The sequence below is a fragment of the Sesamum indicum genome, linkage group LG4, assembly GCF_000512975.1.
Source record: "Sesamum indicum cultivar Zhongzhi No. 13 linkage group LG4, S_indicum_v1.0, whole genome shotgun sequence".
In the NCBI taxonomy this organism is placed as follows: Eukaryota; Viridiplantae; Streptophyta; class Magnoliopsida; order Lamiales; family Pedaliaceae; genus Sesamum; species Sesamum indicum.
The window spans coordinates 3,149,710-3,176,439 of record NC_026148.1 but is presented as its reverse complement, the minus strand read 5'-3'; the positions used below and the strand labels follow the sequence as shown (position 1 = coordinate 3,176,439).

The 26,730-nt window shown below is 33.8% G+C and overlaps 3 protein-coding genes, 2 long non-coding RNA genes and 1 other non-coding gene across 12 annotated transcripts in view; 1 reads left to right on the top strand and 5 right to left on the bottom strand.

The window, feature by feature from the left end:
- On the bottom strand, positions 2,364 to 2,437 carry TRNAI-AAU. The gene has a single exon. It is a non-coding gene; the product is annotated as a tRNA-Ile (tRNA).
- Positions 3,922 to 5,806, bottom strand: LOC105160053 (transcription factor ORG2). Its single transcript, XM_011077318.2, has 3 exons — positions 5,408 to 5,806; positions 4,769 to 5,131; positions 3,922 to 4,309 (listed from the first exon to the last, which is right to left on the bottom strand). The coding sequence occupies exons 1-3, from the start codon at positions 5,726 to 5,728 to the stop codon at positions 4,220 to 4,222; spliced, it is 774 nt and encodes a 257-aa protein (XP_011075620.1). The 5' UTR covers positions 5,729 to 5,806; the 3' UTR covers positions 3,922 to 4,219.
- LOC105159898 (nucleolar protein 10) lies at positions 6,985 to 14,509 on the bottom strand. Its single transcript, XM_011077111.2, has 16 exons — positions 14,079 to 14,509; positions 13,570 to 13,668; positions 13,386 to 13,477; positions 13,068 to 13,168; positions 12,214 to 12,304; positions 11,938 to 11,996; positions 11,718 to 11,838; positions 11,362 to 11,430; positions 10,355 to 10,407; positions 10,136 to 10,244; positions 9,620 to 9,790; positions 9,373 to 9,531; positions 9,140 to 9,232; positions 8,510 to 8,710; positions 7,796 to 8,013; positions 6,985 to 7,662 (listed from the first exon to the last, which is right to left on the bottom strand). Exons 1-16 carry the CDS (start codon positions 14,209 to 14,211, stop codon positions 7,329 to 7,331), a joined length of 2,103 nt encoding a protein of 700 aa, XP_011075413.1. The 5' UTR covers positions 14,212 to 14,509; the 3' UTR covers positions 6,985 to 7,328.
- Positions 16,829 to 20,059, top strand: LOC105159897. Of its 6 annotated transcripts, none has more exons than XR_847641.2 (7): positions 16,829 to 17,033; positions 17,287 to 17,405; positions 17,782 to 17,895; positions 17,989 to 18,066; positions 18,391 to 18,457; positions 18,533 to 18,608; positions 19,156 to 19,613. It is a non-coding gene; the product is annotated as an uncharacterized LOC105159897 (long non-coding RNA). The 6 variants fall into 6 exon arrangements; XR_847640.2 differs by having other exon boundaries at positions 17,748 to 17,895; XR_002286905.1 differs by lacking the exon at positions 16,829 to 17,033 and adding an exon at positions 19,690 to 20,059 and having other exon boundaries at positions 17,112 to 17,405; positions 17,748 to 17,895; positions 19,156 to 19,305.
- LOC110011854 lies at positions 20,199 to 20,889 on the bottom strand. Its single transcript, XR_002286908.1, has 2 exons — positions 20,650 to 20,889; positions 20,199 to 20,455 (listed from the first exon to the last, which is right to left on the bottom strand). It is a non-coding gene; the product is annotated as an uncharacterized LOC110011854 (long non-coding RNA).
- The window catches only part of LOC105159896 (kinesin-like protein KIN-7O), a 24,748-nt gene continuing 21,380 nt past the window's right edge, over positions 23,363 to 26,730 (bottom strand). For both annotated transcript variants that reach the window (XM_011077109.2, XM_011077110.2), the window contains exons 28-32: positions 25,263 to 25,360; positions 24,996 to 25,080; positions 24,748 to 24,906; positions 24,456 to 24,527; positions 23,363 to 23,725 (exon numbers count right to left, since the gene is read on the bottom strand). In XM_011077109.2, the coding sequence (XP_011075411.1) occupies positions 23,498 to 23,725; positions 24,456 to 24,527; positions 24,748 to 24,906; positions 24,996 to 25,080; positions 25,263 to 25,360 (642 nt within the window). In that variant the 3' untranslated portion in view covers positions 23,363 to 23,497. The remainder of the gene's footprint in view (positions 23,726 to 24,455; positions 24,528 to 24,747; positions 24,907 to 24,995; positions 25,081 to 25,262; positions 25,361 to 26,730) is intronic.

Sequence of the window (26,730 nt, the reverse complement as noted above, 5' to 3'; positions counted from 1 at the left end):
TCACCAATTTTTTTAAATATTTTTAATAAATTTAAAAATTAATTTAAGAAAAAAAATAAAAAATTTAAAAATGATAAGAAAAATTAATTTAAAATTTTAAAATTTAAAAATAGTATAACAAGGTATTAAAATTTTCATTGCAAATACATAAACTAGTAAAATTTAAACTATTTATAGTAAATAATTTATTAAATTATATTTAAATTAAATATTGACTTAAACTAGTTAAAAAATATTATTGTTAATTTTCATTAACATTTACATTGATAAATATTTAAATTTTTAAAAAATGAACTTAGTTTATCATTTTTTGTGTTGTGATATTAATCTAATTTTTTAATTTAAATTTATTAATTTTTAAAAAATAATATATTTATTTGTATTTTGATATTTAAATAAATATATTTAAGAATAATATTATTTATTATTTAGGAGGGATGAAAAATATAAAAAATAAGGTTAAAACAAGTATATTTGATCATAATAATTTTAAACACAATATATGGGTATTTTTATCAATTAACAGAAAAAAAGGTCAAAACTCGCAAAAAAAATCATGCCCACTTTCACCAAAAGCGAGCAGTCCACCTTCCGTTAGTTTCTAACAGAAGGGGGGTTTTGCGTTGGATTTTAAAAATTATAGGGTTTTTTTGCTTAGTTTTAAAATACAGAAGAGTCTTTAGTCATTTTTGAAAAATACAGGGAGCAAAATACAATTTGTCTTTATAATTATGTCAAATTTTAAATTATCCTTAATCTATTAATAAAGAATTTACCTTTTTACTAAGAAGTTTCTATGTTCTTCAGAAGTTTCAGAGTATCTAAAAATAATTTACAAGAATTTTATTTTATTTTAATTCTAAAAAATTGCGTACATCTATAATGCTGAGGTTGGAGGGTACAGAGAACCAATTTTAATCCTCCTTAATTAAAAAAAAAAGAAAATAACTTAGTTTTGGGGGGGGGGGGGAAAAAAAAAAAAAAAAAAAATTTTATAACATTGGAAAAAATATACACAAAAATTCAAGATTCAAATATAGGGACAAACATTAAAGAATTACATATGGCTCCAATTAGACTTATTCAGTGCACCAAAACATATATTGTAAAAAAATGAAAGTTGAATTTAAATTATATGTAATATTACTACTGCTTTTGTATTATGGACTACTTTTTTATCATTTACAATAATAAATATTTATTATCATTGCAAATTTATTTTATTTTCTTGTTTTGGGGTAATTATGATGCATTGGTGAAGATCAAGTGCAATGAACTTGCAAGACAACCACACCACTACCCATCAATACCCATAGATAATTATTTGGACATGCTTTTTGTCATAAAGTTGTAGTGCTACTCCAAACATTGTCTCTTCCACTTGCAACTTCATTTTGATCACTTGTATTCCATGTATTTCAGTATTGGCATGCTATATATAATATAACTTTTTAATTATTTTTTTGATTTTAATTGCTATTATTTAATGTTTTTATTTTTGTCTAATGCATACAGCATACTAATTTTTTTTGAAAAATATCAACTATTAAGGAGGATCGATGGTCACCGTGCTAACCATTAGGTTCAAGATTCGTTCCTGACCTAATGTGGAACGAGAGCTTTATATTTTATCACTGGGTTAAGTATATCTCAAGTATTGACACACGGATACTGGAGGAGGGACCCTCATATTCTTTTTGATCCAATTCATACTCATGTCTTTGGACAGTGTGGGTCCCACTAGATCAACGTTAAACTTGATGATCACTCACACAAAAATAGAGGGTTCGAGTCCATGTCCTCTCTATTGAATTCATATACACCCTCATATAATATGGACCCTTTTGGATGAGCTCTACCTATAGTGTGAATTTTTTTGTGTAAACTCTATGTGATTCTGCCCTATCGAATCCATATACACCCTCATTTAATGTTTATTGTTAAAACGTCAAATGTTTAACCTTAAAGCACAAGATAATTGCTGAAATTTGGAGCCTTTTGATACACTTAGAAAAGACAATATTGAAATAATTACAGGGGCAACATGCAAAATAGACAATGAAATGTTGATTGATTTTGTAGGGATATTGGGAACCCCATGAAAATGAAATGTCTTAACATAGACAAAATTGGTGTATGTTTTGTCTTAGAGTTCATCTGAAATGGAAAGAGATGAAAAAGGGTAGTAGGTAGCTACAAATGGTGAGACATTAATATATATTATAAGGCAGTTGGGAGACCAATAATTAACACTACATTTCTTGTTTTACCCTCCTAACTATTGTTTTTTCTATACTGCAGAAAATACCAAAAATTAACAAAGAATAAAGACACAATAACAAAAGGGAAATTTAAAATTAATGTGGCCCATGCAGGTCTCGAACCTGCGACCTTCGCGTTATTAGCACGACGCTCTAACCAACTGAGCTAATAGGCCTCATGTTGTCATCAACATTCTATTTTAGATGTAGCATTTTCCCAGTTAAAAATGATATCTTAATTCAATTTAATTATTAGTAATCCAAAAGTCAGATAAATTTTAATTGAATTGAATGTAAGTGGAGCTCGAACAACTTAGACATTTTAAAACACTAGCCGTTATATTACATGATCCTTACGTGCATATAATAAATAAATATTTATATTTTTTTTACATATATTATACATATATAAACAAACATATTATATTTCAATAAATAAATAAAATTAAGAATATTATCTACGTTACAAAAATTGGTATCGCAGCGTTACAGACCGTTCTTTGTGAGTGAATTTTTTTTTTCTTTTTTTATATTTTTATAGATATATTGATGGGAAGAAAAATTTGAGTAGGAGTGATTGAAAAATACATAAAGAATATTTTTGGTCATATGAAATTTTGGTGTTGCGGTGTCATAAACTGTTGTTTGTTAGTGAAAAATATATTTTCTTTTCATATTATATAGATAGTATAAATATATGAATGAGAATAAGAATTCGAGTAGTGGTTGTTAAAAATGCATAAAGAATATTTTTGGTAATAAAAAAATTGATATCGTGACGTAAGTAATCGGTGTTTATGAATAAAAAAGGGTTTTTTTAATTAGTATAAATTATTAGTTGAAGGTCATAATCTATGTATTAACTTGAATTGATTCGAGGGTTTCAATTTATTTCATGCTTTATAAGGCTAAACATAGAATCAAAAATAAAAAAATAAAAAAAAATCAAGAAATGCATATACATTCTCACGTTCAATGTCCGTAAGGAAGCACACGAGGCATGGGCCCAAGAGAAGATTCCTAAGATGGGTCGACCCGGATTAAAGAATAATGGATCATGGAGTGTTCTTGTTTGTCGGGTTAGTGGGTAGTGGTTTTTATTTGATGTGGAGGCCTTTGTCTCCCTCTTTATTTATTTACTTTTATTATTTCACATTCATATTTGGAGCATCCCATGCAAATTATTATAACGTCAAATATTATTCTTTTAATTATAAGAATTTTAGCCAATTTCAATATTAATTTTGAATGCGGCCCTTTAGTATAATTGTTGCACAAATTCATCGATCATGCACGATGATGGGTTAAAAAAACGCATAGATCCAATTAATATGGACTGTACTCCAAACTTGGGCTGAAGCGAACGCAAAAAGGCGTTAGCACTCCAAGCCCATGTTAGTATTGAATTTGAAATTGAATAAAATCAAAAAGTAAATAAATGCAATTGAAATCGAGATATGATGAAAAAAGTCGATGAAAAGTGTACGAACACTTGATAATGTGCGTGTGGGGTGTCTAGAGTATATTTAGAAAGTATTTTGATTTGAAATAGAGGATCATAAGCCTCATTTGATGGCCCATATATATATAATGTGATATGCAAAAGTTTAAGATTAAAAGGATAAAAACATTAGGTATAATTAAAAGTCTCAACTAAGTCAGCACAATTAATGAGATGAGATTACAAGTTGGATACACAATAGTTGATTTATTTTAGCTACTGTATGTATGCCGTCTAACAGAAAAAATTCTTATACAAATCAAGTTTGGCCGAATCAAACCAATCACATGATAAGTGTGATATGCTTATCATGTAATTATTTTTTTCTTGAAATAAATGTATTGTAATTGTTATATAATCGATTTTGGTATGACCAAATTTGATTGGATTAGAATTTTGGTGTGGCAGTACATGTATTTTAGAACTCCTTTTGAATAATAAATTAGGAGCTAAAATTTCAAGTTAGTGTAATTTCTTCTCCTTTCTCATGAAATGGCCACACTTTCTCCTTCAACATTTCAGTATCTATCACTTGATTTTCTTGTGCCTGTTCAAAAAAACAGAAAAAAATTTAGAAGAAATTCCAAAATATGTATATAATGTTTGGATTCGTTTTCTGAATGTTTTCTTGTGTTTTGTGGAGATAGAGAGAGAAAAATAAAGATAAATAAGTGTGTGTTAGAGATAATATGTATGTTTGGATTTGTTTTTAGTGATAATTTAAAATAAGTATTATATGTTTAATGTTGTGTTTTGGGAGAAAAAAATTACTATTCATTGTCAAATCATGTCTTTTTTATATATATGTGTATGTATATATATATATATATGTATGTATATATGCTAAAAACAGTTAAAAACACCTAAATAAGGTATTTTTGAATGATGGTCAACATTGGGTATGTTTTGACTTGTTTCGAAAATAGTTTGGAAATGAAAACAAACATAGTATGTTTTCATATCATACAATAAACATTAATAAAAAAGAAATTGGAAAGTAATGTACCTGAAGATGCAAAGTGTAGAAAAGGGTGGTGGCATCAAGTGATTGAAAGGAAGATGCATTGAGCAGAAGAAAGCCTTCCTGCACCTCCAATCTCATCACAGCCTCACAAAATGAAGAGTAATTGCCCTTTTCAGCTGAGCTCTGAACAATGATTTCCCTGTCGCTTATTTGAGTAATTGCTGAACTTTGAGTTGCTTTTCTATGCCTCTGCTGCTTCTTCATTGATGTGTACTTTTCTTGCCTGCAAATCTTCTTTGACATCATCAGCTTTTCCTTCTTTTCAGTTAGTCTCTCCACTTCTCTCTGTAGCTCTGGAATGTATTTCACCACTCTTGAAACTGTCGCTGGAATGCTTAGTTTTCTCTGTCAACCACATCATATATACATATATCAGATCATTGTTGATTACACATGATGTAGTAAAACATTGCAGTAAAAGTGTCGGGTTTGGATTTTCTGTTCCCAAATTCTAAATGCACGCCTTGTGTACTATTACACAAGTTTTCATTAAATGAAATACATGATATGTAATATTTGCACACGTTATATATGGTTGTGCTAGTGTTAAGGCCATGATGGTTCCGTAAATCATCTTAATGAGTTTCTCCGAAAAGAAGACAAGAAATTAAGGAGACTTACTGTCTGATCCTCAGGTGGAAGCAGCGACCTAAGAGAAGAATACAAGGAGTTCATCCTCTTACGACGATCACGTTCGCTGGCATTATGGTTGAGCTTCTTGGCCATCTTATTATTGCTCTCATGATCATCCCCCTCATGAAACCCTTCATTATTAAACTCCCCATTCTTGCAAGGAGAGTGGAGATCAATGGAGCCTGCTGAGGTTTCTGGTCTCTCTCTAGACAAGTAGTTTAGGCCGTTTTCTTGATCATGGTTGAACATGGGATCTTCTTCCTCCAAGAGCCACCCCATAGAACAGAACTGAGGAGATATATCCAACATTTTTCCAGTGATCAGTTTGTACTCATTAGGAACTGATGATTTGATTTCGATTTCTATTTGGATTGGATAAGAATGACTTGTTGTGTTGGTAGTTGATAATGAGGGCTGGTAATTATATATATATACTAGGATCAATGTTGTTATCATATTACAATAGGCTAAGTCAGCATCAATTTTATATTTGTTGATTTTTCTGATTTTCTATTACAATAGGCTAAAACAGCATCAATGTTGTTACCATATTACAATATGTCATCAGAACTAATTAGTTCAAGTTGATCATCCTGTGAAAAGGCACACGAAGGCTTAAGGCTAATCATAGTTTATTTTAGTAATCGTGCGTCTTATGCATGACAACACGACTTCTGATTTGGTCTGTTGCTCATCAGCTTGAGCCATGCACGTGGAAACACACTTTCTTCTTGGTGATTAGACATATATATGTCTGGGGTAGACTTTGTCATTTTTATTTCACATATGCAGGAATATTCTGTTGAGAGTTCGATTGTTTTGCCACAAGATGAGATTGTTGTATTTGATAATGTCGTGTACTATTTTGTCCTATTATTTTTTATTTTTCTTCTAGAAGAGTGAGCATGGAGCTCTAAGTCAACAAGATTCCAATCCCACCTCAAACAAATTTATAATTGTTGTCCTGGAAAATTTGAGAGTTAACAAAGAGTTGTCCGAGATGAATTAATGGTACTACTTCTCTTTCGCTAGTCTTATAATCCCTTCATCCCATTTTTATGCCTTCGATCTGAGTTTTGATAACAGTTTTTAGTAAGAATTCAAAGAGTTAAACTTAGTAGAGTGGTGGAAAGAAGCCCATGTAACGCTGAAATTGTCAATGTTTATCTTACAAAAGCAATCAGTGAGTTTTGCATTTTGCCACTGACTAGTCGTTGGTGCATGAATAATAAATAAGCCCATGAAAAACACACAAACGGAGTACGAGGTGAGGCAAGGACAAAGAAATAAGTCTCTGAAATGAGGGCCAAAGCAACAGCCAAAAAGATAAATTGTAATTATAAGTTTGAAAAAACATAAAAAAAAATAAAATGAAGTAGTGGATTGAAAGGGAAAAACATCATACTTATGAGATTGTTAAAAAATATTAAATTATTATTTTGACTATCTTTTTTTTTTCTAAAAAGAAATGAATTAAAAATAAATATGAATAATGAATAATTAGTACAACAAAAGAAAAATTTCTTGTATAATAGCATAGATGGTAATTTGTTTTTTGGTAGAAGAAAAGGAGAAAACTAGGCCATGGTTGGCAGTGGAAAAGCTATCAATGCAGTGTATCTTCCACCAACACTCCCACTGATTAAAAGAATGTGAAGCTACAGTTTTCAACATCAAACAACTTTCTAGTGTACTTACTGTAACTCAAGTACAAGAATACATCCGCCGAAATTGATTTTTCTGATCTTCTGACTTTACACCGGCAAAGAGTAAACTTTTTCCTTCATTCTCTATAATTTTATGTTAGTATTCCCTTTTTGTATCCCCATCTCTCGTTCAGTTCAAATGTAAGCAAAAATGACACAGATTTTCTTAGAGGGGTAATCAAAGATTTTCTCCATATTTAGGTTCAGCGACGTCCTCTCCCTCTGTTCCTCCCTCGAAAGCCACCTCTCCCACGACCCCCACGACCCCGGGAACCAGATAGTTTCAACGATTGAATGCCCCTTCTCTTTCCTGGGCGTGCCTCCTCATCCTCATCATACTCATTGTATTTCGACGAGCTTCTGGGTTTGAAGGAGATTTCTCTTGACCCTCCTTGTCCGTGTTTGACGTCCTCCCTTGAAACTTCCCATGGTTTCCTCAGAGCTGCCCTTTCTCCCAAAGGAAGAGAATCTTCCTCTGCAAGGGATTCACGGTTCCAGAAAGCTTCTGCATGCCTTTTATCCTTCACTTCGTAAAATCTGCAGATATGACATGATATTGAAGACTTGATTAGGTAAGTGTACATTCTGAATTTGTTTTTATGTGACGACTTCTGCATGCACAAAGAACAAAATTTTGTTCCTGCTGTCCAAATGAAAACATGTGTCTCACCTAGGAGCTTGTACTTTCTTCTTAGATTTGCCCTTTGTGTTTTCATGCTCATCCTCTGACAATTCACTCGCTGACGATGCATCAGAACCACCAATAGCCTGTTCATCCTCTTCTTCAACAGCTTCAAAATGCTCCTCCAGCAAAGATGGCTTCTTTGTCGTTGATGGCATTGGGTGCAAAGCAAGGTATTCGTTTGAGAATTCATCAACCTCAAAGTCCTGCAAGCGGTGTCAAGAAACGATACATAATTTGGATGCTGTTTGAACGTAAACAAATTCCAATACAGATGTTGTCAGTACGAGGCCAAAAGTAATGCCATCATCATTAATGAATCTTTTTACATTAATCATCAAAGAAAATCCACCCAATACATCCGTGTACTATTCAAAAGGTTGTCACACTGATTTGAGAGATATCCCAATGATGTAGCCTAAATTTCAGAGGATAAAGGTGGTTAATACTCAAGCCTGTGACCAGCCGATATATCTGTGTCTCATTCCTCTCAAAATTGATTCTTTGCGCTAAAGATATGTATAATGATTATCATTTCTTGTGCATTTTCACATGTCTCTATATTACTTACTGTCCAGGGGTTATTAAAGTTCTAACTATTTCCCAAATCCCTGAGAACACGGTACTACATGGTTGATCATAACTAACAGCAGCAATCAAGAAATGAGTGTTTTTTGCATAAACAGAACCTCTATGAATTACCTTATTTTCAAACATAGCTGTAAACCTCTCATCTTTGAGAACTTCACTGGTGAGGCCTTTCTTTTTCTTTGATGTTTTCTTAGCATCGGATGTTTTCTGAACATCAGCATCATCAGTTCCCTTATTCTCATTCAGCTCTTCCTCCTCCTCAAGAAGTCGGGCTGCCAGAGCCCGATTAACTCTCGGCAGCTTCCTCTTAATCTGCAAGATGAAAGATAAATGAAATTGAATTCTCAACACTTGATACGAAGAATGATATGGGCTCCAATATTTAAGTATGAGTCATAAGGCAGTTGAAATTACATAAATATAAACATATATGTACTACACAAAATCTTTACTACTTCATAAACTTTATTCAAGTTAAAATGCAGCATACAATGGAGAGAGTGCTTATAGTAAGTTTATCGATTTTGATCAATAACTAAATCATCTAGCATTTAGAATTGCATCAAATACCATGTTCTTCTTCTCAAGGTAATCAATCCTACCAAAGTAATTTTCAGAAAAGATTAGCAGTAACAGCAAACCAAGCAACCAACAATTCCCCCCTCAAGTTCCCTGCAACACTTTGATCAAAGCAGCGTGGCTACATTAATAAAGACATAATACATATGGCACAGAACTGACCGTTATTCTAGAGGCACGTTCGGCTTCCAACTTTTCCTGCTTTCGCCTCTCTATATAAGACTCATAAGCAAAAGGATCTGCCAAACTTTGGGCCTAGTGACAAAGAAAAAAATACAAATCTAATGAATATCTTGTCAACAATTACAAAATGTGGCAGATTAGAGCAGTGTTTTTTCCCCCATAAAAGAGAAGTTCAATGCCAGGTAAAAACATTCTGTTCTGCAGATTGTGACCTTTTTATACAGCCGGTAATCGATAAAGAAACCATGCATATAGGCCCTAAGAAGATTGGTTCCAATCAAATTAGTCAAATTCAGTTTCGCAAGGTCCTCTTTCGTCAAGAATTTGTAATCATCATAAATAGTTGTTTGTCCACCCTCCTCCAGCTCTTCCTGCACAGCCACAAATTATCATAATAATTAACATCAAATGGCAGTCATCTGTTTATGATGGTTGCAAAGCATATAACAACAATCATACCGTTAAGTTCTCTAAGTAAGAACACCACTTCGGAGCAGGTCCAAGGGCCGGTATGAAGTATGACGGTATTTGGCTGCTGTCCAGAGCCAGCAAAATCAACCCACTTTCTTTGAAGACACACATGTCATTGATTTTGCCAGCAGTTGGTTCAATGCTAGTCATACCTTCTCCCTGAAATTAACAGAATTTGATGTCCAACATTCAGAAGACCTAGACATAAGGTGCTCAAAACTCCAGGGAAGTCCCACATTTGAGAGTATTCTATCAGACATCAATACCATACAAAGTTATGTTCACAACCAGTTATATTTAGAAGAAGGTATATATTGATTGACAAAGTATTTCAACTGAGTCAGGCGAACTATTTGTTCATGATCCGCATACATGCATATTCATGCTATCCCTATGTAAAGCTGGCTGCTGGGACGTTCAAGTACACAAGACAAAAAGGAAAAAGTAGAAGGTGAAGCAGAAACATCAAAATAAACAATCTAATAAGATGAAAGAACTTCTCACCGTCTCAGGGTCCCAAATCCTGACTATGTGTTTATCGGCAGTGATTAATTTTGATTGCTCAGAGTTTAGTGTCTTATGCCACTTAATGTTCAGTATTGGGCTGCCATACCTGCACAAGAGCGACCAATTGCCAAAGTAAAGATCACGAATTCACAAGGTGGGAAGTTGATCCTTCTTTGCATAATTAAACTAAGTAGACATATAGTAAAGGCAACTCACATGTGATCCTTTACACGCAAAGGATTAGATGAGCGCAAATCATAAATCAGAACCTGCATAATTTACAGAGCATAAGAAAAATATCCGTAGAATATTAGCTCGGTTAGACAGAATTGCATGCATCAAAAAGGGAAAAATACAGTTCAGATACGATTTACTATGTCAGCAACTCATTTTCTCGTATATCTGGTCATCCAATCCACACTTAGAGATTTCTATCATTTTTTTCATATGCTCTTCCTACTACTTACTCTACTCAATTTTTGAACCATCAGATGGTAAAAAACCAACATGCACCAGTATATGTCTATTGTGTCCTCCCACACAATACTAAACGTAATGCCCATGCTCTCGAACAACAGTTTAACCCAGAAAGACCTAAATCCTTCTGGCCAAAAAGGAATGACAAAGTAACATTCTGCATCTTATGGTTGTTCCAACTACTATACCCCAAGTGCCAAGGTGTAACATATTGGTAAATGTGCCTCGCAATCATTAAAGCATAAACATTCCTCAACACAAAGCACATAATAAAGTAAGAACCATCAGATGTATGTTATATCTATTAAGAAATAGAAGCACAAAGAGTGGTTCTTCTATGAAAATTAATGTACTGCATAACTTCACATTTCTATTAGTCTACACGAAAATAGCATTCAAGTTTTTTCGTTAGTACTCAATAGCCTGATAGATGAAATCTGTGTAAAGTGCATGCTTTCATCTTGACCATCTGGTGACTACAAGAGCATATTGTTAAAATCAAATTCAACTCCCAGATTCACTGATTTCCAAGCATAGATTATAAAGCAATTAACAATTCTTTTCAGTGGACCCATGGCAGTAGGTGTTGATACTTGGTTTTGCAAAAATCATTTGATATGGGCCATGTTGCTTTTCTCATAAATGAGGTACAACATAAACCATAAGATGTGGTAAAGCACAAGAAAATGAAACAAGACAATGGATTGCAAAGAATGGTAATATGACAATAACAGACTAAAGCTTACCTTCCCACCACTGCTTCCAACGGCCATAAGATAACCTCCATCTCCGTCGAACTCAATCGCAGTAACCTCCTACAATTATCATATTATTTTCATCAATTAAGAAACTCCTCATTATGCCATACTCTAAAGCTTCTTATTCGAGCAAGGGCTATTGTATTTGGCAGATTGATAAAACCAGGTTGGAAACATGTAGGTATAGGTATCACATTTTGCACTTAAGAGCCCTTGCAGACTACTTTCACCATCAATATAAGGCATTTGCACTGGAATCTAAGAGAATAGTGAATAAAGTGAGGACACAATATGTGGTATGCAGCCATGGATTCATAGTACCAAAAATGAAATAAGCTTGTTACCCCATCAACATCACCCGTAGATGCAACAACATCTATTCGACCAACAGAAGACCTTGTCCTCATATCAAAGCATTCGACAGCTCCATCCTCACCACCACCAGCAACTAATCCATGGACTTTGCTGAATTGGAAACAGAGATCACATTACTAGAGATGTGGGCCAGCTTGAGAACAGTAAAAAAGATAAAGTCGATCAGAAGGAAAACTAAGTCTCACAAACCTTTGAGACACTACATTCAAAGCTGGAGATTGAGTGCTGAGAGAGGATAGGAAACGTCCCTGACAAAAACATTATTAGCTTTGGAAAAGTTGAACCAGGAGATCTTATGAGATATTATTTTTCATTGTTAAAAATATGAAAAAAATACACATACAGGTCCTGTGCTTGTACATGTGCATACAAACCCATGAGTTCATACGTGTGTGACGGAGGGGAGGACAATAGTCATGCTTGACATTTTCGAAGAAGAAGGGAGCATAGATTGGCTAGACAAACCTGTTCCAAATTAATCCTGTATAGATCTGGAGAAGAAGCAGCACAAATAATGTCACAGGACCAGCTGTCATACGCAATATCTCTTCCCATCCTGTTTAAAAAGGTAGGATCACAGTGAAACAAATACCAGAATATCACCTACTACATTCTTCACAGAAACTTTATTTCAAGCTTCAAGTAATTTCTTGATTGGGCACTCGAGCTTGCATAGCTCGTGACTAGGACAAAAGCTATAAACTATTATTATGTGTAATTTCTCTCGGGTCAGAACTCGAGTAAGTAACCAATTTGGTGCTAATGATTCTTTTCATAAAATTGCAAGAGAAAAAGGGACCATATGAGCTTTTTTTTTTTTTTTTTTTGTCTCCAAAAAGAATCTAGATGTCTTTTAGAAACTTATATGCGTGGAGGTAGTTTCAGGACAACAATGAAAGCATGACGGAATGATTGCACGTGTTGAAGATGCCGTTATCTAAAAGCTCCTCAATCTAATAGCATATTTTCTTAACAAAACCATCAAAATAGAAATTGAATGTAAGAATTCAATGAAAGCACCAAATCATTTATGTAACATCAACCAATCCGTAAATTTCAATTCATAATAACCCATAGTAGATCAAACTGAATAATCACAGGGAACTGTATCCATATATAAATTTTCCAGCAGCACTTTTCAGCATTTGATTACCTGAGTTGTGCAATAGAAAATTCGTACAGAGAGAGAGAGTAGTAGAAAATGGTTAACAAATTGTGAAGAACAATTAATGTGGGTATATTCTGAATAGATATGTAAAAAAGACTTTGATTCCAAGAGCTAAGATACGATGCTTAATGTGTGAGGGAGTGAGAGAGACCTTGGGATCCTCAAACTGTAGTGACTTCCATATTTTGCATGAAGACATACAGAACGATCAGCGCAAAGAAATGCGATTTTTGCATAGTCATCATCCAATACCTGTTGATATAGCAACATTAATAAGTTACTAATTTGTATATATAAGGACTATAAATACTACATGCTACCAAGAGTTAAAATTATCTAACTCAAGTGCATATAGACACTAAACTACATATACAAGAACATTATAGAAGATAAAATAACTGGGGAAGCAAATTGATTACATGTATATTTACGCTGAATTTCATCATCTACCATTTGTAGAAAGTATTACCTCAAAATCAATAATTTCTGAAATCAAATGTCTTTCAAACTTCAGGGACAGTTCCCTCAGCTCATAGACTTTGACTTGTGGAGGGTAAATGCCTGAAGATAAAGAAATATCTGAACATAACACATCTGGACACAAAAACACAACTCTGGAATGCAAGTAGGTTGACATCAAAATTATAGCTCACCTGAGGCTATAAGATACTCCCCATCAGGTGTCACCTTAATTCTCGAAGTCGCAGTTTCAAACCTTAAATCCTGGATCAAATCCACCCTCTGCAAATAATCTGAAAATTGATAGACAAAAACTCATTATTCATAAGATCATCCTTTCCATATTCAAAAATTACAGACATCTTTTTAAATTTCAAATCAATTAAAGTAGATTAAATGCTTAATATCCAACTTATGATAAAACCACCTGAAAACTGTCAACATTTTAACACTTCTATATTCTCCCATATGCATACAAAAATTTGAACTCTTAATCACTAGAACAAAAGCTCAGCCAAATAATGAACACAGAAGTCCGACAAAATGCGTGTCCAACTGTACTGTAATAAAAACTGAAATTTGTTTCGAATATTCGAATTCACTAGTCACGCTTAGCTAAATTCTTTAGTCGAACAGGCGAAAAAAATGGGATAAAAAATTGAACTGTCCGTTTAAAAGTGCTCACAGTTCTAATTCCCAGTACCTGGGTTTTTGCGCAGTGCCCTAAGCTTCTTCGGAGGAAGCCACGTCGCAAGCGAGCGGTTGTGGCCGGCGACGGTGTACATTTTTACTCCATTTATGGAGGTCGACTTCAAGTTGCCACCTTCATACGCCATGGTGCCCGACCTCTTTCAAGCTTTCTGGCTATCTATTCGCTTGTATTCCACCACAGGAGGGGTTGCCTACTGGTGGGGAGGCAAAGAGTTCAGAGGCTGTTGAGATTATACAAACAGAGTACCCAGCGAAACCCAGAAAAGGCTATTCTTTTCAAGTTGAAAGAATATCAACCTCAAACAACCATTCACCGGGCCCTAGGAGGAGATGCCGACGTCTGTAGTCGGCGACACCGGCGGCGAATCCGGTTCTCGGCTTTCAGGAAGAGGTATCTTAGTGAAGAAAATAATAAGGGGGAATGATCAATAATGGGCTTTTGGGTTAGGCCCATATAGTTCAGTTAATTCTGATATTTGACTACAAACCCATACCTTCGTCCTTTTCTTTTTGTTAGTCTTCGCACACCATTACTATATCTATATAATAAATTTTTTATTATACTTTAAAATATATTGTAAATAAAGAGAAAATATATAATTAATATATTTAATTAAAAAAATCAATTGATATAAAATTTTAAAAATTAAACAAATTAGTTATCTTATTAAACATTTTTTGCTTTACAAAGATTAGGTACGACAATATCATTAATTATTGTTTATGAGGATGGAGGACCTTTCTATTTTTTATTTTTTTTTGTAAATATAAATTTCATATATAAGTTAAGGTGGTAAAATCATACAACACAATCACGAGATGTAAGCCCGATTAAGGCCAAGGTATCGTCCATAATCTATATAGTGTTATCATGTTAATCAAAAAAAGTAGTTCTACACTAAGACTTCTTTGCCTAGTCTCCTCAATAACTACATTACCTACAATAATGTAAGATTGCTTTTCTTGCTGAACTCGTCTCTTATTGTACTCCTACTAGATGTGGTATACCAAAGAAGCATATGCCGCATTGATCACATGTTTGCCCCACCACTTCAACGTTGCCCACATAACATTATCGTCCCAATCACGTTGAGGCCATGGGTACCATACATGGTGTTGAATTTAGTTAAGGCATTGGCGTGAGAATCGACAACTGAAAAACAGGTAAGAGAGCATTTCAAGTTGTCCGCCTATGCAAAGGACACACGCCCCATCTAGGTGGCTAAGCCAAGGTTTGTCAAGCATTGATAGTCTATCCAATATTGCCAACCAAAGTATGAACAAGTTTCGATGGATCTTGAAAGGTTCAAAAAATAGTGAAGACCAACCTACCTTGGGGCTCCCGACGGATAAAAGAACTTGTAAGCTGTAGCATTAGTGAACATCCCCGATCCAATTGCCAAGTGATCCTATCACTCCCCCCATGTACAGTGAGTAGCGAGTGTAGAATCTCCAAACAATCTCTATCATCTTACATTGTTAAACAATATGGATTAATCATATCATCAAAATTCAAATCAAATCGTTAGATATGATCAAACTTACAGAAAAATACACTTGGTAAAGTTTTAAACTTATTGGATATACAAATGTCAAGATACCGTACTCGAAACATAAGAATAATCATTCAAGTCCGTGTATCATATAATCAGGCCATGTGATTTTAAATCAAAATAATCCGATATGATCTAATTGACACGGTCTTATATAGATTTAAATTTGGTGTGAATCGGGTGCCCAAATTTTAAGATATCGTAATTGTTGATTAAATTTTTTGATCTTATTATATATATAATAAAATAATAATTAAAATTGTTCAACCATCACTATTATTATCATTATCATTATTTTTAGATTAATTCATAGGATTCACTAAATTTTGACATAAATTTATAAATAAAAAAATAGATTGCATAATACATAGTATGTATCCTGATATAAATATAAAACTCAAAAATAGATAAAAAAATCATAAGTGAATTACTTATCGATTTAAAAAAACTATAACGTAATACAAATATATATTAAAATATAACATAAAGTTTACATATGTCATATCAAATAATAATTTTAATTACAAAATATATTATAATTTACTAAATTATTGATTAAATTTATTTTTGTATAAAGTTAAATGTATAAATAAAAGTACCATAATTTATTATTATATAAATAAAATGTATGATATTGATTAATAATTATAATATATGGTCAATTTTAATTATAAAACTGATCAAATATTAAATATAAAATTAAATATATAAAAAATTTAAAAATAAAAATATACATAAAAAATAAAAAAAATAGACAAAACTCGCGAGCCAGTATAAACAATTGAGCACTCGAGCTCAAATTTTTCGAGCTCGAGAGCATTCATCTGCTACCCCTAAATTCGTTATTTTATTTAAATCCGAACGGAATGGGTCGGTAGCTTCCTCTGTTCAAGTGGCCTAATTGGCCCAACAATAGCAATTCAGCCGATACTGAAGAGAGGCCCAATTTCAGACCAAGATACAGCATAAAACGGCTTTTTTTGTAAATTTTGGTAATTAAACGACTATTTCTTCTTTTCTTTTTTAATTTATTTTTGCTAATTAAACGGCTATTTTTTTCAAAAAAAATTTGTAATCAAATGGCTATCTTTAAATTTTTGGTAATTAAATAGCTATTTTTTCGGTAATTCAACGGCTATGTTTATATATATATATATATATATAGTTCAAAACAGTTACAAATCGGCCATTAGAGAATTTGAAGGGGGGAAAGTCAGCAAAACCCCCACGCTCACACACACAAGCAAAGAGAAGAGGGCGGTGAGAGAGGAAACGGAGAGAATACACGTCTCCGTGAGAGCAAGGCCTCTCTCCACCAAGGATGCCAAGGCCAGTCCATGGCGTATCAGGGAATTCTATTTTCATACCCAACCAACCCTCCAAATTTGAATTCGGTAAAGTCTCACGGTTATTTTTTTAATATAATTTTGTTGCTTTTGATTTGTGGTATGGTTCTTGTTTTTCTTGATGTTCTTCTTTTTTTTTTTTTTATGGTTATTGGAGGATATGGTTCTTGATTTTGTTGATGTTCTTTTTTCCAATTTTGATTTTCTTGATGCTCTCTTTCCTTTTCTCAATGGTGACGTGTTGATCATATTGTGGCGGTTCATGGTTGCATTCTGCTGTCTTACTGGTTGGTGCTGTAAGGCACTGTTTTTGCATATGGACAAACAAGTAGTGGAAAAACACTCACCATGCGTGGATCAAAGTCTGAGCTTGGAGTCATCCCCCTTGCTGTCCATGATCTTTTTAACATTATACAACAGGTATTCATTCCTACGGCAGCCTCTTTTTGGTTTCTTTGTTGCTTATGAATATTTTCTTCCAGTAGGATAGCCAAATAGAAGTTTATTCATGTCAACGCCGTTGCACATGGTTATTCAGTTTAATAAATTCACTTAGGGTTGGAATCAATCAGATTCCTTGACGTGTTCATTGCATGCCCACCAGCGTACTACTAGGAAATTTGAACATATTAAGGCTAAAAGATAACTGTAATCATTCTGATCAAATTGAGTTAAGGTCTCCCGGTAGTCATTCTCTGATTGGTCTTAGATTGAGCAAACATATATGGCTTGTTCTTTGAGACTTGGCTTCCGCATTTGTAGGTGATGCAGTCTAATGTTATTTTCTCTCTCTAAGGAAATGGATCCTGAGTTTCTTTTACGCATGTGACATATAGAGATTTACAATGAGGAGATAAATGACTTGTAAGCCCCTGACACAGAAAACTGCAGATTCATGAAAGTAAAGGAGGTAATGATTTTACTTTTTATTTTGCTCATCCGACTACTGTTACTAAGAAGACAGTATATGGTATATCTAACGAACTTTTGAAAACTGAAGCAGGAATCTTTGTATCCGGGTTAAGAGAAGAAATTGTGCCATCTGCTGATCAAGTCCTTGAACTTATGGAGTTTGGAGAGTGTAAGATGATATTTTATATATTAAATTTGCTAACGAGTTTTTGTTGTTTTTGATGATAAAAAATTTTGCTTGATGTCTAACTTCCATATAGTTTCTGTAATGGAACAACTCTTTACACTTGGTTTGCTTCATGAAGGGTTCACTTATAATCTAAGCTTACTTTTAATTTTGCCATGGGCCAAGTCTTTTCCCCCATTCTTTAAAATCTTGAATATGAGAGACAAGTCGAAAAGGAAAAATGACACTCTCACCCCTAATTTTGTTATTTTGTATTGTTATATGTGGCAACCATTTGATATATTTTTTTTGAATATCAATTTACAGCTCATCTCATATTGGGGAGACGAATATGAATGTTTATAATAGTAGGCTGCACACAATATTTCGCATGGTATATTACTATTTTTGTATTACTGTCATTTTGACAAGTTATTTATTCAACTAATCAAGAATTTGTTTAAGACAGATCATCGAGAGCAGGGAAAAAAACTGGTGATGCAGAGGCAGAATTCTCATGCAATGCAGTTCATGCTTCTGTCATGGTATTGATCCTCTTTCCGTTTATTTATTCATAAAAACAAACTTGCAGTCTTGCTCAGATATTAAGGTCAGTGTGCAGTGGTAGACTTATTCAATTTTTCCCTATTTGAAATCCTTCATCTGAATAAAGCGGCTCCCATTCCAAGTTAAAGGCATTTACACGAAATTGGCCCTACTTTTCCTTTCTGAAATCTTTCATTTGAGTAGTGGATACCGTTGTTACCTAAAGGCATTTATATGAAATTGGTCTTTGTGGCTGAAGAGGATTATTTTTCAGCCTCACTAGTGTAATCTTCTTTCATTGTCGGTTTGCATTTATCTTTTTTAGACATGTTATGTGGTTGGAGAGATTTATTCCTTTCCCTTTTTGTTTGTTTTTCTTATTCTGGTTGCTTCTTTTTTGTGTTGTCTCGCTCTCTGTTTTTGTTCTATTGTTCTTTAACTAATATTTCTCTTTTAACTAGAAGAAGGAATTCTCTGCACACTTTTGTCCATTCCTGTCTATTTTCCTTATATGGTCTTTCTGGGATCTTGATTGAACCCTTACAGAATTTGGTGGATCTTGCCGGCTCAGAACGCGCTGCAAAGACTGGTACAGACCGCGTTACGTTAAAGGAGATGTCCCACATCAATAAAAGCCTAATTATCTTAGGAACTGTCATAAAGAAACTGAGTGAAGGTGCTGAGAGCCAAGGATGGGTATGAATTGCTACTGATGTCAGATATTGAGATTTTATACTCTGATGTTTTTTACCCAAAATATTGCATCGGTCATGTCCCCTTCCGGGACAGCAAACTTACACGAATTCTGCAACCTGCATTGGGTGGAAATGCAAATACTGCTATCATAAGCAATATAACACATGCACAGGTTAATATTTGGAGTCTAGTAGACCTCGAACTCATTTGAAACTTAGTCTTGGTTTCTAGAAAGAATGGATAGTTTGGTGATATTGACCGTTTTACATGTATTATTCTGTATAAGAGATTGCATTTATCTGATTTCACAACTAGGCTCTAGCTTGAAAGTTGGCCCTTCTTTCAAATGAACTTATCAAGTTTGCTTTACTGCTCACATTTCAGCTGTAGAAACAAAGTGGCATAACTGCATTACCTCAGATTTGTTGGTTCTAGAACTCCTCTTCTCCAGCAAAACTCGTACTTACAATGGTAGGCATTTTGTTTTTTAGACATTTCTCTAACTGTTTTCATCGAGACCCATACTTAGACTGTATCACCTACAAATGCGATTTTTTGTTCATATGTCTAAAAATTGCATCGAGATAGAAAGTAATATTAGACTGTATCACCTACAAATGCGGAAGCCAAGTCTCAAAGAACAAGCCATATATGTTTGCTCAATCTAAGACCAAATAGAGAATGACTACCAGGAGACCTTAACTCAATTTGACCAGCTGGACCAGCATGATTACAATTATCTTTTAGCCTTAATGTGTTCAAATTTCCTAGTAGTACCTTGGTGGCATGCAATCAACTCGGCAAGGAATCTGATTGTTTCCAACCCAAGTCCTACAAGCTAAGTGGGTACCAAGTGAATTTGTTAAGGTAACAGAATAACCATGTGCAACGGCTTTTGACATAAACAAACTTCTATTTGGCTATCCTACTGGTAAAAGATATTCATAAGCAATAAAGAAACCAAGAGAGGCCACCGTGGGAATGAGTACCTGTTGTATAATGTTAAAAAGATCATGGACAGCAAGGGGGATGACTCCAAGCTCAGACTTTGATCCACGCATTGTGTGCGTTTTTCCACTACTTGTTTGTCCATATGCAAAAACAGTGCCTTACAGAACCAACCAGTAAGACAACAGAATGCAACCAGTAACTGCCACAATATGATCTTCACGTCACCATTGAGAAAAGAAAAAAGAGCATCAAGAATAACATCAAGAAAATCAAGAACCATATCCTCCAATAACCAAAAAGAAAGAAGAAGAACATCAAGAAAACCAAGAACCACACCAGAAATCAAAAGCAACAAAATTATCAAAAAGAAAAAAACAAACCGTGAGACTTTACCAAATTCAAATTTGGAGGGTTGGTTGGGTATGAAAATAGAATTCCCAGAAATACGCCATGGACTGGCCTTGGCATCCTCGGTGGAGAGAGGCCTCACTCTCACGGAGACGTGCATTCTCTCCATTCCCTCTCTCGCTCTCTTCTCTTTGCTGTGAGCGTGGGGGGTTTTGGTGATTACCCGCCTTCCAATTCTCTATTGGCCCCGATATGTAACTGTTTTGAACTATACATCTATATATTAAAAAAAAAAATAGAGCCGTTGATTACCAAAAAAATAGCCGTTAAATTACCAAAAATTAAAAGATAGCCGTTTGCTTACAATTTTTTTTTCAAAAAAATAGTCGTTTAATTAGCAAAAATAAATTTAAAAAGAAAAGAAAAAATAGCCATTTTATGCGGGTGCTATATCTTGGGTTGAAATTGGCTCTCTCCAATATTGACTAAATTGCTATTGCTGGGCCCATTAAGCAACTTGAATAGAGGAAACTATTGATCCATTCCAAATTTGGATTTAAATAATGGGTCGAATATTCGAATCCGATTGTGTAATATGCAATACTTGTGCATAAGTTAAATTGGAGGACAAATATAATAGTATATTAACTGTTAAAGGATAATGTAGACTTTTTCAATACATAAATGATTATATTAATAAAAAATATAATTAATATTTTAAAATTTTGTGTTATGGTGTTACAAACCTCCAATTTATAAGTATACAGTGAGTTTTTATTAACGATAATCCGGTATTGAGGTATTGGGAAGAGTGTTAAAAGAAATAAGAAAAGAAAATGAGGAGGTTTCCTTGGTTGATATTTATATTTACAAATGGAGTTAACTTAATCAACATATTTAAAATATTTAATTTAACATATTTATATTTAATAAATTAATTATTGTAGCACGTTGTTCACGTGAGTATATAAAAAAAAAATTTTGACATGAGAAGATGAAAACGAAATAAGTCCCAAAGAAAAAAGTTAATTTAATGTCATTCATTATAAGAAATTAACTTGAATGTCAATATTAAGATAGCGTTTACAAATAATTATTTTATCGGTTGAAGGACATTTTTTATCTTATAAAATTTTAATACGAGAACATTATTAAATTATTTGTGAGGTTGTAGGACTTTTTTATTTTATATTAGTATAGATGCTAATGTTAATATTCTAGAATACTCGCACTTTAGACTTTATTTATGTTAGTTTAGTTTGTTGGTTTTATAATTGATTAAAAGAGGGATAATTACGTTATCATTCTTTGAAATTTAATGTAATCATACATAAGAGATAATCTCTTATAGTTCAGAAAATTACTTATAAACCCAACCAAGTCAGCGAGGACAGTCCCAAAATGATCATGCCTAAACCTCCCTTCCCGAAAAGTTTCGCCAAGTTCAAAGAGGAGGAAGAGAAAAAGGAGATCCTTAAAACTTTACTCAAAGTTGAGGTAAATATTCCCTTGCTCAATGCAATTAAACAAATACATTGCTATGCAAAGTTTCTCAAAGAATTGTGCACCAACAAATTCATATTGAGAGGTAATGAAAGGATATGTATGGGAGAAAACGTATCCGCCATTATGCAAGGAGAACTACCTCCTAAATGAAATGATCAAAGTACGTTTTCTATCCCTTGCAAAATTGAAAATATTGGAATAGAAAATGCCATGTGCGATTGAGTGCTTCAATTAATATTATGCCTCTTACTATCTATGAATCTTTGAATGTTGGCCCATTGAAAGAAACGGGAGTTGTTCAACTTGCCGATCGTTCTGTATTTTACCCTAAAGGAGTTCTTGAAAATGTACTTGTGCAAGTTAATGAATTGGTTTTTCCTGTTGATTTTTATGTGCATGATATGATGGAGGATATTTCTCCCGACTCTACATCCATTTTTCTAGAAAGTTCTTTCCTTAAAACCTAAAAAACCAAAATTGAAGTTGATGCCGGAATTCTCTCTATGAAATTTGATAATGATGTTATGAGTTTTAGCATTAGTGGTGCCATGCAATATTCTAATGATGTGCATTATGTTTTTCTCGTTGATTTTATTGACCCTTTGGTGCAAGAAAATGCTATGTTCGATGGTGAGGGACGATTTAACAAAAGTCTCACTTCGAGTCCAACAACTTACAAAAATAAATTTTTGATGACAAAATAAGTTCGAGAAAAAAGTTATCCATGAACCGCCAAGTTTTCCTAAATCCACACCATCACCGGGTGCATTACATAGAAGAAGTAAATTAAGAGTGTCCAACTCATTTAAATTGAGGCACAACAACGTCTAGCCAAAAACGCTAAAGAAAGGCGCTTCTTGCGAGACAACCTATGTCCTTTTCTTTTTCTCAATTATTTTTTTGTTTCTCTCTGATCTAACTTCTTGTAAATGTTGTGATGCCACTACAATGATTAATATTGCATCAATGGTCAATGAGTATTACGTTATAATGGCTTATAACAATACATATTTTAACTCATTTGAATCTCTCCATTTCGAAATTTAATATAATCATACATAAGAGATAATCCCTTGTAGTTTAGAAAATTATTTTTAATTTTTATTTGTTCATCAAATAAACCCCAATTAATCAAAATATATCGATTTAGCTCACATTAGAACAAAAAAATTGACAAACTACTAACATATTGCAAGTCAAGTAGATTTTTTTTAACCGAATTATTTTTAGCAATTGAAGGGATTGAAATACAAAAGAAATCTAGCAAATAATTGTTTGCATTACATTACTAATAATCTCAAGTACACAAGATATACAGAGTATAATTCTTCATAAGAAAGGCAAAAGATGAAAGAGTAAGCTTATACTGGACAATTAAGGTGATTTTTCATTGTCCTTTAACAGCTGCAAGCTGTTTCTTGAGATTAAGGACTTCAGTACCATATGAAGCTAATTGCTTTTTCAGCTTCGATGAAGCCTCCTCAAATTTTCGGTTCATGTACTCTAACTCATCCACCGACTCATGGTACCTAACGCGAAAAGTATCCAGTTTTGATTGGGCGCCTCGGAGTCTCATTCTGAGCTTAGCCTTGTCCTTGCTGTTACTAACTTGGTCCTGTTCAAAATCAGCAGAAAACCACACCTTTTCTTATGCTTGGCTAATGACATGCTAAAATCTCAGTATCAAACCACATGATAAAGGGCCACAAATACTTAAATCTGGTTGGGGCATATTAAGCCATCATACCGCTGCTCTTACATTTTATTTGTGTTTGTAAAATAATACAGTAGTTGTGTATTTAGAAAGGTGAGACGAGTTTGGCAATTGGGACAAAGGTCAAGACTATTGACCAACAAAGGTGCTAACAGCATTGGCAATTATCTTCCGAGATGCAACAGTGGTGCTATATATGTGGGCCCAGGTCAAACCGAATATGGTATACGCACTCTGAAGGACTTAACCACGAGTGTGTTTCTTGAGCTAAATACAATAGCATGCAAGTTCTCCAACTTCCAATGTAGAATGGTGACTTCACACCTTTTTAGCTTCAAATTGCACATTTTAGGTGTTACACTTTGGGCATTAGTTTCTTATTTGCCCAAAATTGATTACTCTTTTACTAATTGGTATCCACTTCAATTGTTGGTCCAAGGTAAAACCTAATTTTGAATACCAATTTTACCATAATTTGTTCATATGGGTACTCTAATATACAGAGGAATGTATATAGATGAGCAAGTTAGATATGTAAGACCCCAACAAAATTAAGAAAAAGTGCACGATTATTTCCATTTTGGATGCATGTGAAACCTAAAGCTATGTTTTCAGGAGTAAGATCACTTACATTGCGCATCTTGTCTTCCATACTAGAAAGTCTATCACTCTGCTGCTCTAGTTCATGTTTCAACTTCAATATCTGTGAAAAACAGAATCATGTCATCCTGTGGTTATTAACATGATGCAGGAGAAGTAAACCAGTCACAAGGTTTGCCTGCGCCATTATCTATCACTACAAATATATGTACTGCACTTCCCCAGTAAAGGGAACAAAAGCTGAAAACTAACGAAGTGCTATGATCACTGTGCAAGTGAACGCTGCACTTTGGAATTTCTTTTTTGTTCAAAGCTGGACTGACCTGAGAGTCATCTGTTGAAGAAAGCTGGACTGGTTCCAATTCTTGAACTTGGGCCAACAAATATGCCCTTTCTTTTCGGAGAACACCCAATTCCAACTGTAAAATTTCGATTTCTTCACATGTATTTTGGCACTTAGAGTCTGGTCGTAGATTCAAAATCTGACAACGTTGTTTTTAGCATCCATCAATAAGCAAGTCAAGTTAAAGTGCATGGTATAAAGGGTAACAACCAAGAACATAAGACTTACCTCTGGAGATCTTTTGCTCTGGTCATCTGAAGCTCTTTCTTCATTTCTGCTGAGGTTGACTTCTGACGGCTTCTCCTTGAAGCATCTGAGCATTATCAGAAGGGTTAGGATAATTTACATGTCATGAAAATGCCTTTTGACAAGACAACGAAGAACCCCAGAAATCGTTTCGGGAAAGTAAAAGGTTATTATCATATTCAATACTTCATACAAGAAAAAATGTCCTTCACTTGTACGTTCCAGAAAAACCCAAAATGCGAGACAAACCTGCACTGCTTCTCCAAGGCACCATTTTCCTCCGACCTTCTTGGCAACTCCTCAGAAACTATGCAATCTCTTCTATAAATCTCCAGTTCGTTTCTTGCCTAATATTGTTACATCATCAATGAGGAAGATAATCTTTCTTATAAATTGGAAAGTAAACCAAGCAGTTCAAAGAAACTTGCCAATTTTCGCAATGATTTCTCAAGAAAATATTTACAAAGTTGAAGCTGCAAAGGTCAGCTGGGTTTTGGTAGGAAATCTAACCAAGTTAAAAAGAATCCATACCAGAGAGAACGAATCCAGAAGCCCTTTTACTTGGATACATGTTCCAGTTATTAGAAGACTTAAGCTCAGCCAGAAATCAGGAAAAATGAAAAAATGCCAAGCAAACAATTAATATATTAATATCTATTTCATAACTGAATATTTTAGTCCATAACAGGGACATATCTTTTGTTGTTGATCCAACAACTGAAGAAACATTTGATTTCTATTGTGCAAGTTGAACATTCCAATTAAGACCTCCATGTTCAACATGAAGGGGAGTATTGAGAATCACGAATTGATTCTTAAAAATAATTGTAAAATCACATATCTAAGTAATTCTTGTGATATTTATATGATTTGGTTTGGGAGTGATTTCCTTCATCTTCCATTATTGTCATGAGTAATTTATTTGTATAAAAGATGAACATCATAACATCAAATTAAGAGAGATGTATCGTGGACATAGGGTATATGGCCGAACCACATAAATCCCCGTCTTATGTTCCCTCTTCACAAATCTAATATTTTGGCATGATATCAAGCATGTTTAGGGAGGGCAATGGGTCTAGAGATCCAACCCGAACCCTAACCATTTTGGGCGGCTTTGAAGTCTTATATAAATTACTTATAATACTTATATAAAATATATTTATGCATATATGACAAAGAACTGTGTATGTGTTATTTATACTTACATACAATACATAAACTTAATTTTTTTATAAATCAAATAATGATATTAATAGTTTATAGACGTTTTAATTTATATATAAGTAACACATTCTAAAAAAATTCAATATGTTAAAGCCTAAAACATGCACATATAAATGTATAATAGAAATTAACATTTCAATAATATTATTAGTGTGTCATTTTCATAAAGTTATTATTGTATTATTTTTATAAGTAAAAAAATATTTTGAAAATCTTAAGCCCTGTCTAACTCGCCGGTTTCTAAATCCAAGAATTTCTCGGCAGGTCGGATCTTAAGTTTTGTGCCATCCACTTGGTTGAAAGGAAAATATATAAAATAAAAAATATATATATTTAGTTCTTAAAGAGAGAGAGACGAATACAGGAGGAAACCCTCATTAGTCAGCCAAGACAATCGACCGACCCGCCACCATGTCAACCACCTACCGCCGCAAGCATACCCTCCAAGCAAGGTGCTCCTCTTCTGCCTAGTTCGCAGCTGCACCCCTCT

Excerpts from the sequence above, each read along its gene's own strand:
- LOC105160053 (XM_011077318.2), bottom strand. The coding sequence starts at position 5,728 with ATGTTGGATATATCTCCTCAGTTCTGTTCTATGGGGTGGCTCTTGGAG. Across the intron at positions 5,132-5,407 it reads TTCCACCTGAGGATCAGACA|AGAAAACTAAGCATTCCAGC; the intron begins GTAAGTCTCCTT and ends TGTGGTTGACAG. Across the intron at positions 4,310-4,768 it reads TCTACACTTTGCATCTTCAG|GCACAAGAAAATCAAGTGAT; the intron begins GTACATTACTTT and ends TTTTTTGAACAG.
- LOC105159898 (XM_011077111.2), bottom strand. The coding sequence starts at position 14,211 with ATGGCGTATGAAGGTGGCAACTTGAAGTCGACCTCCATAAATGGAGTA. Across the intron at positions 13,169-13,385 it reads CAGAAATTATTGATTTTGAG|GTATTGGATGATGACTATGC; the intron begins GTAATACTTTCT and ends CTATATCAACAG. Across the intron at positions 10,245-10,354 it reads TTGCGTGTAAAGGATCACAT|GTATGGCAGCCCAATACTGA; the intron begins GTGAGTTGCCTT and ends GCTCTTGTGCAG.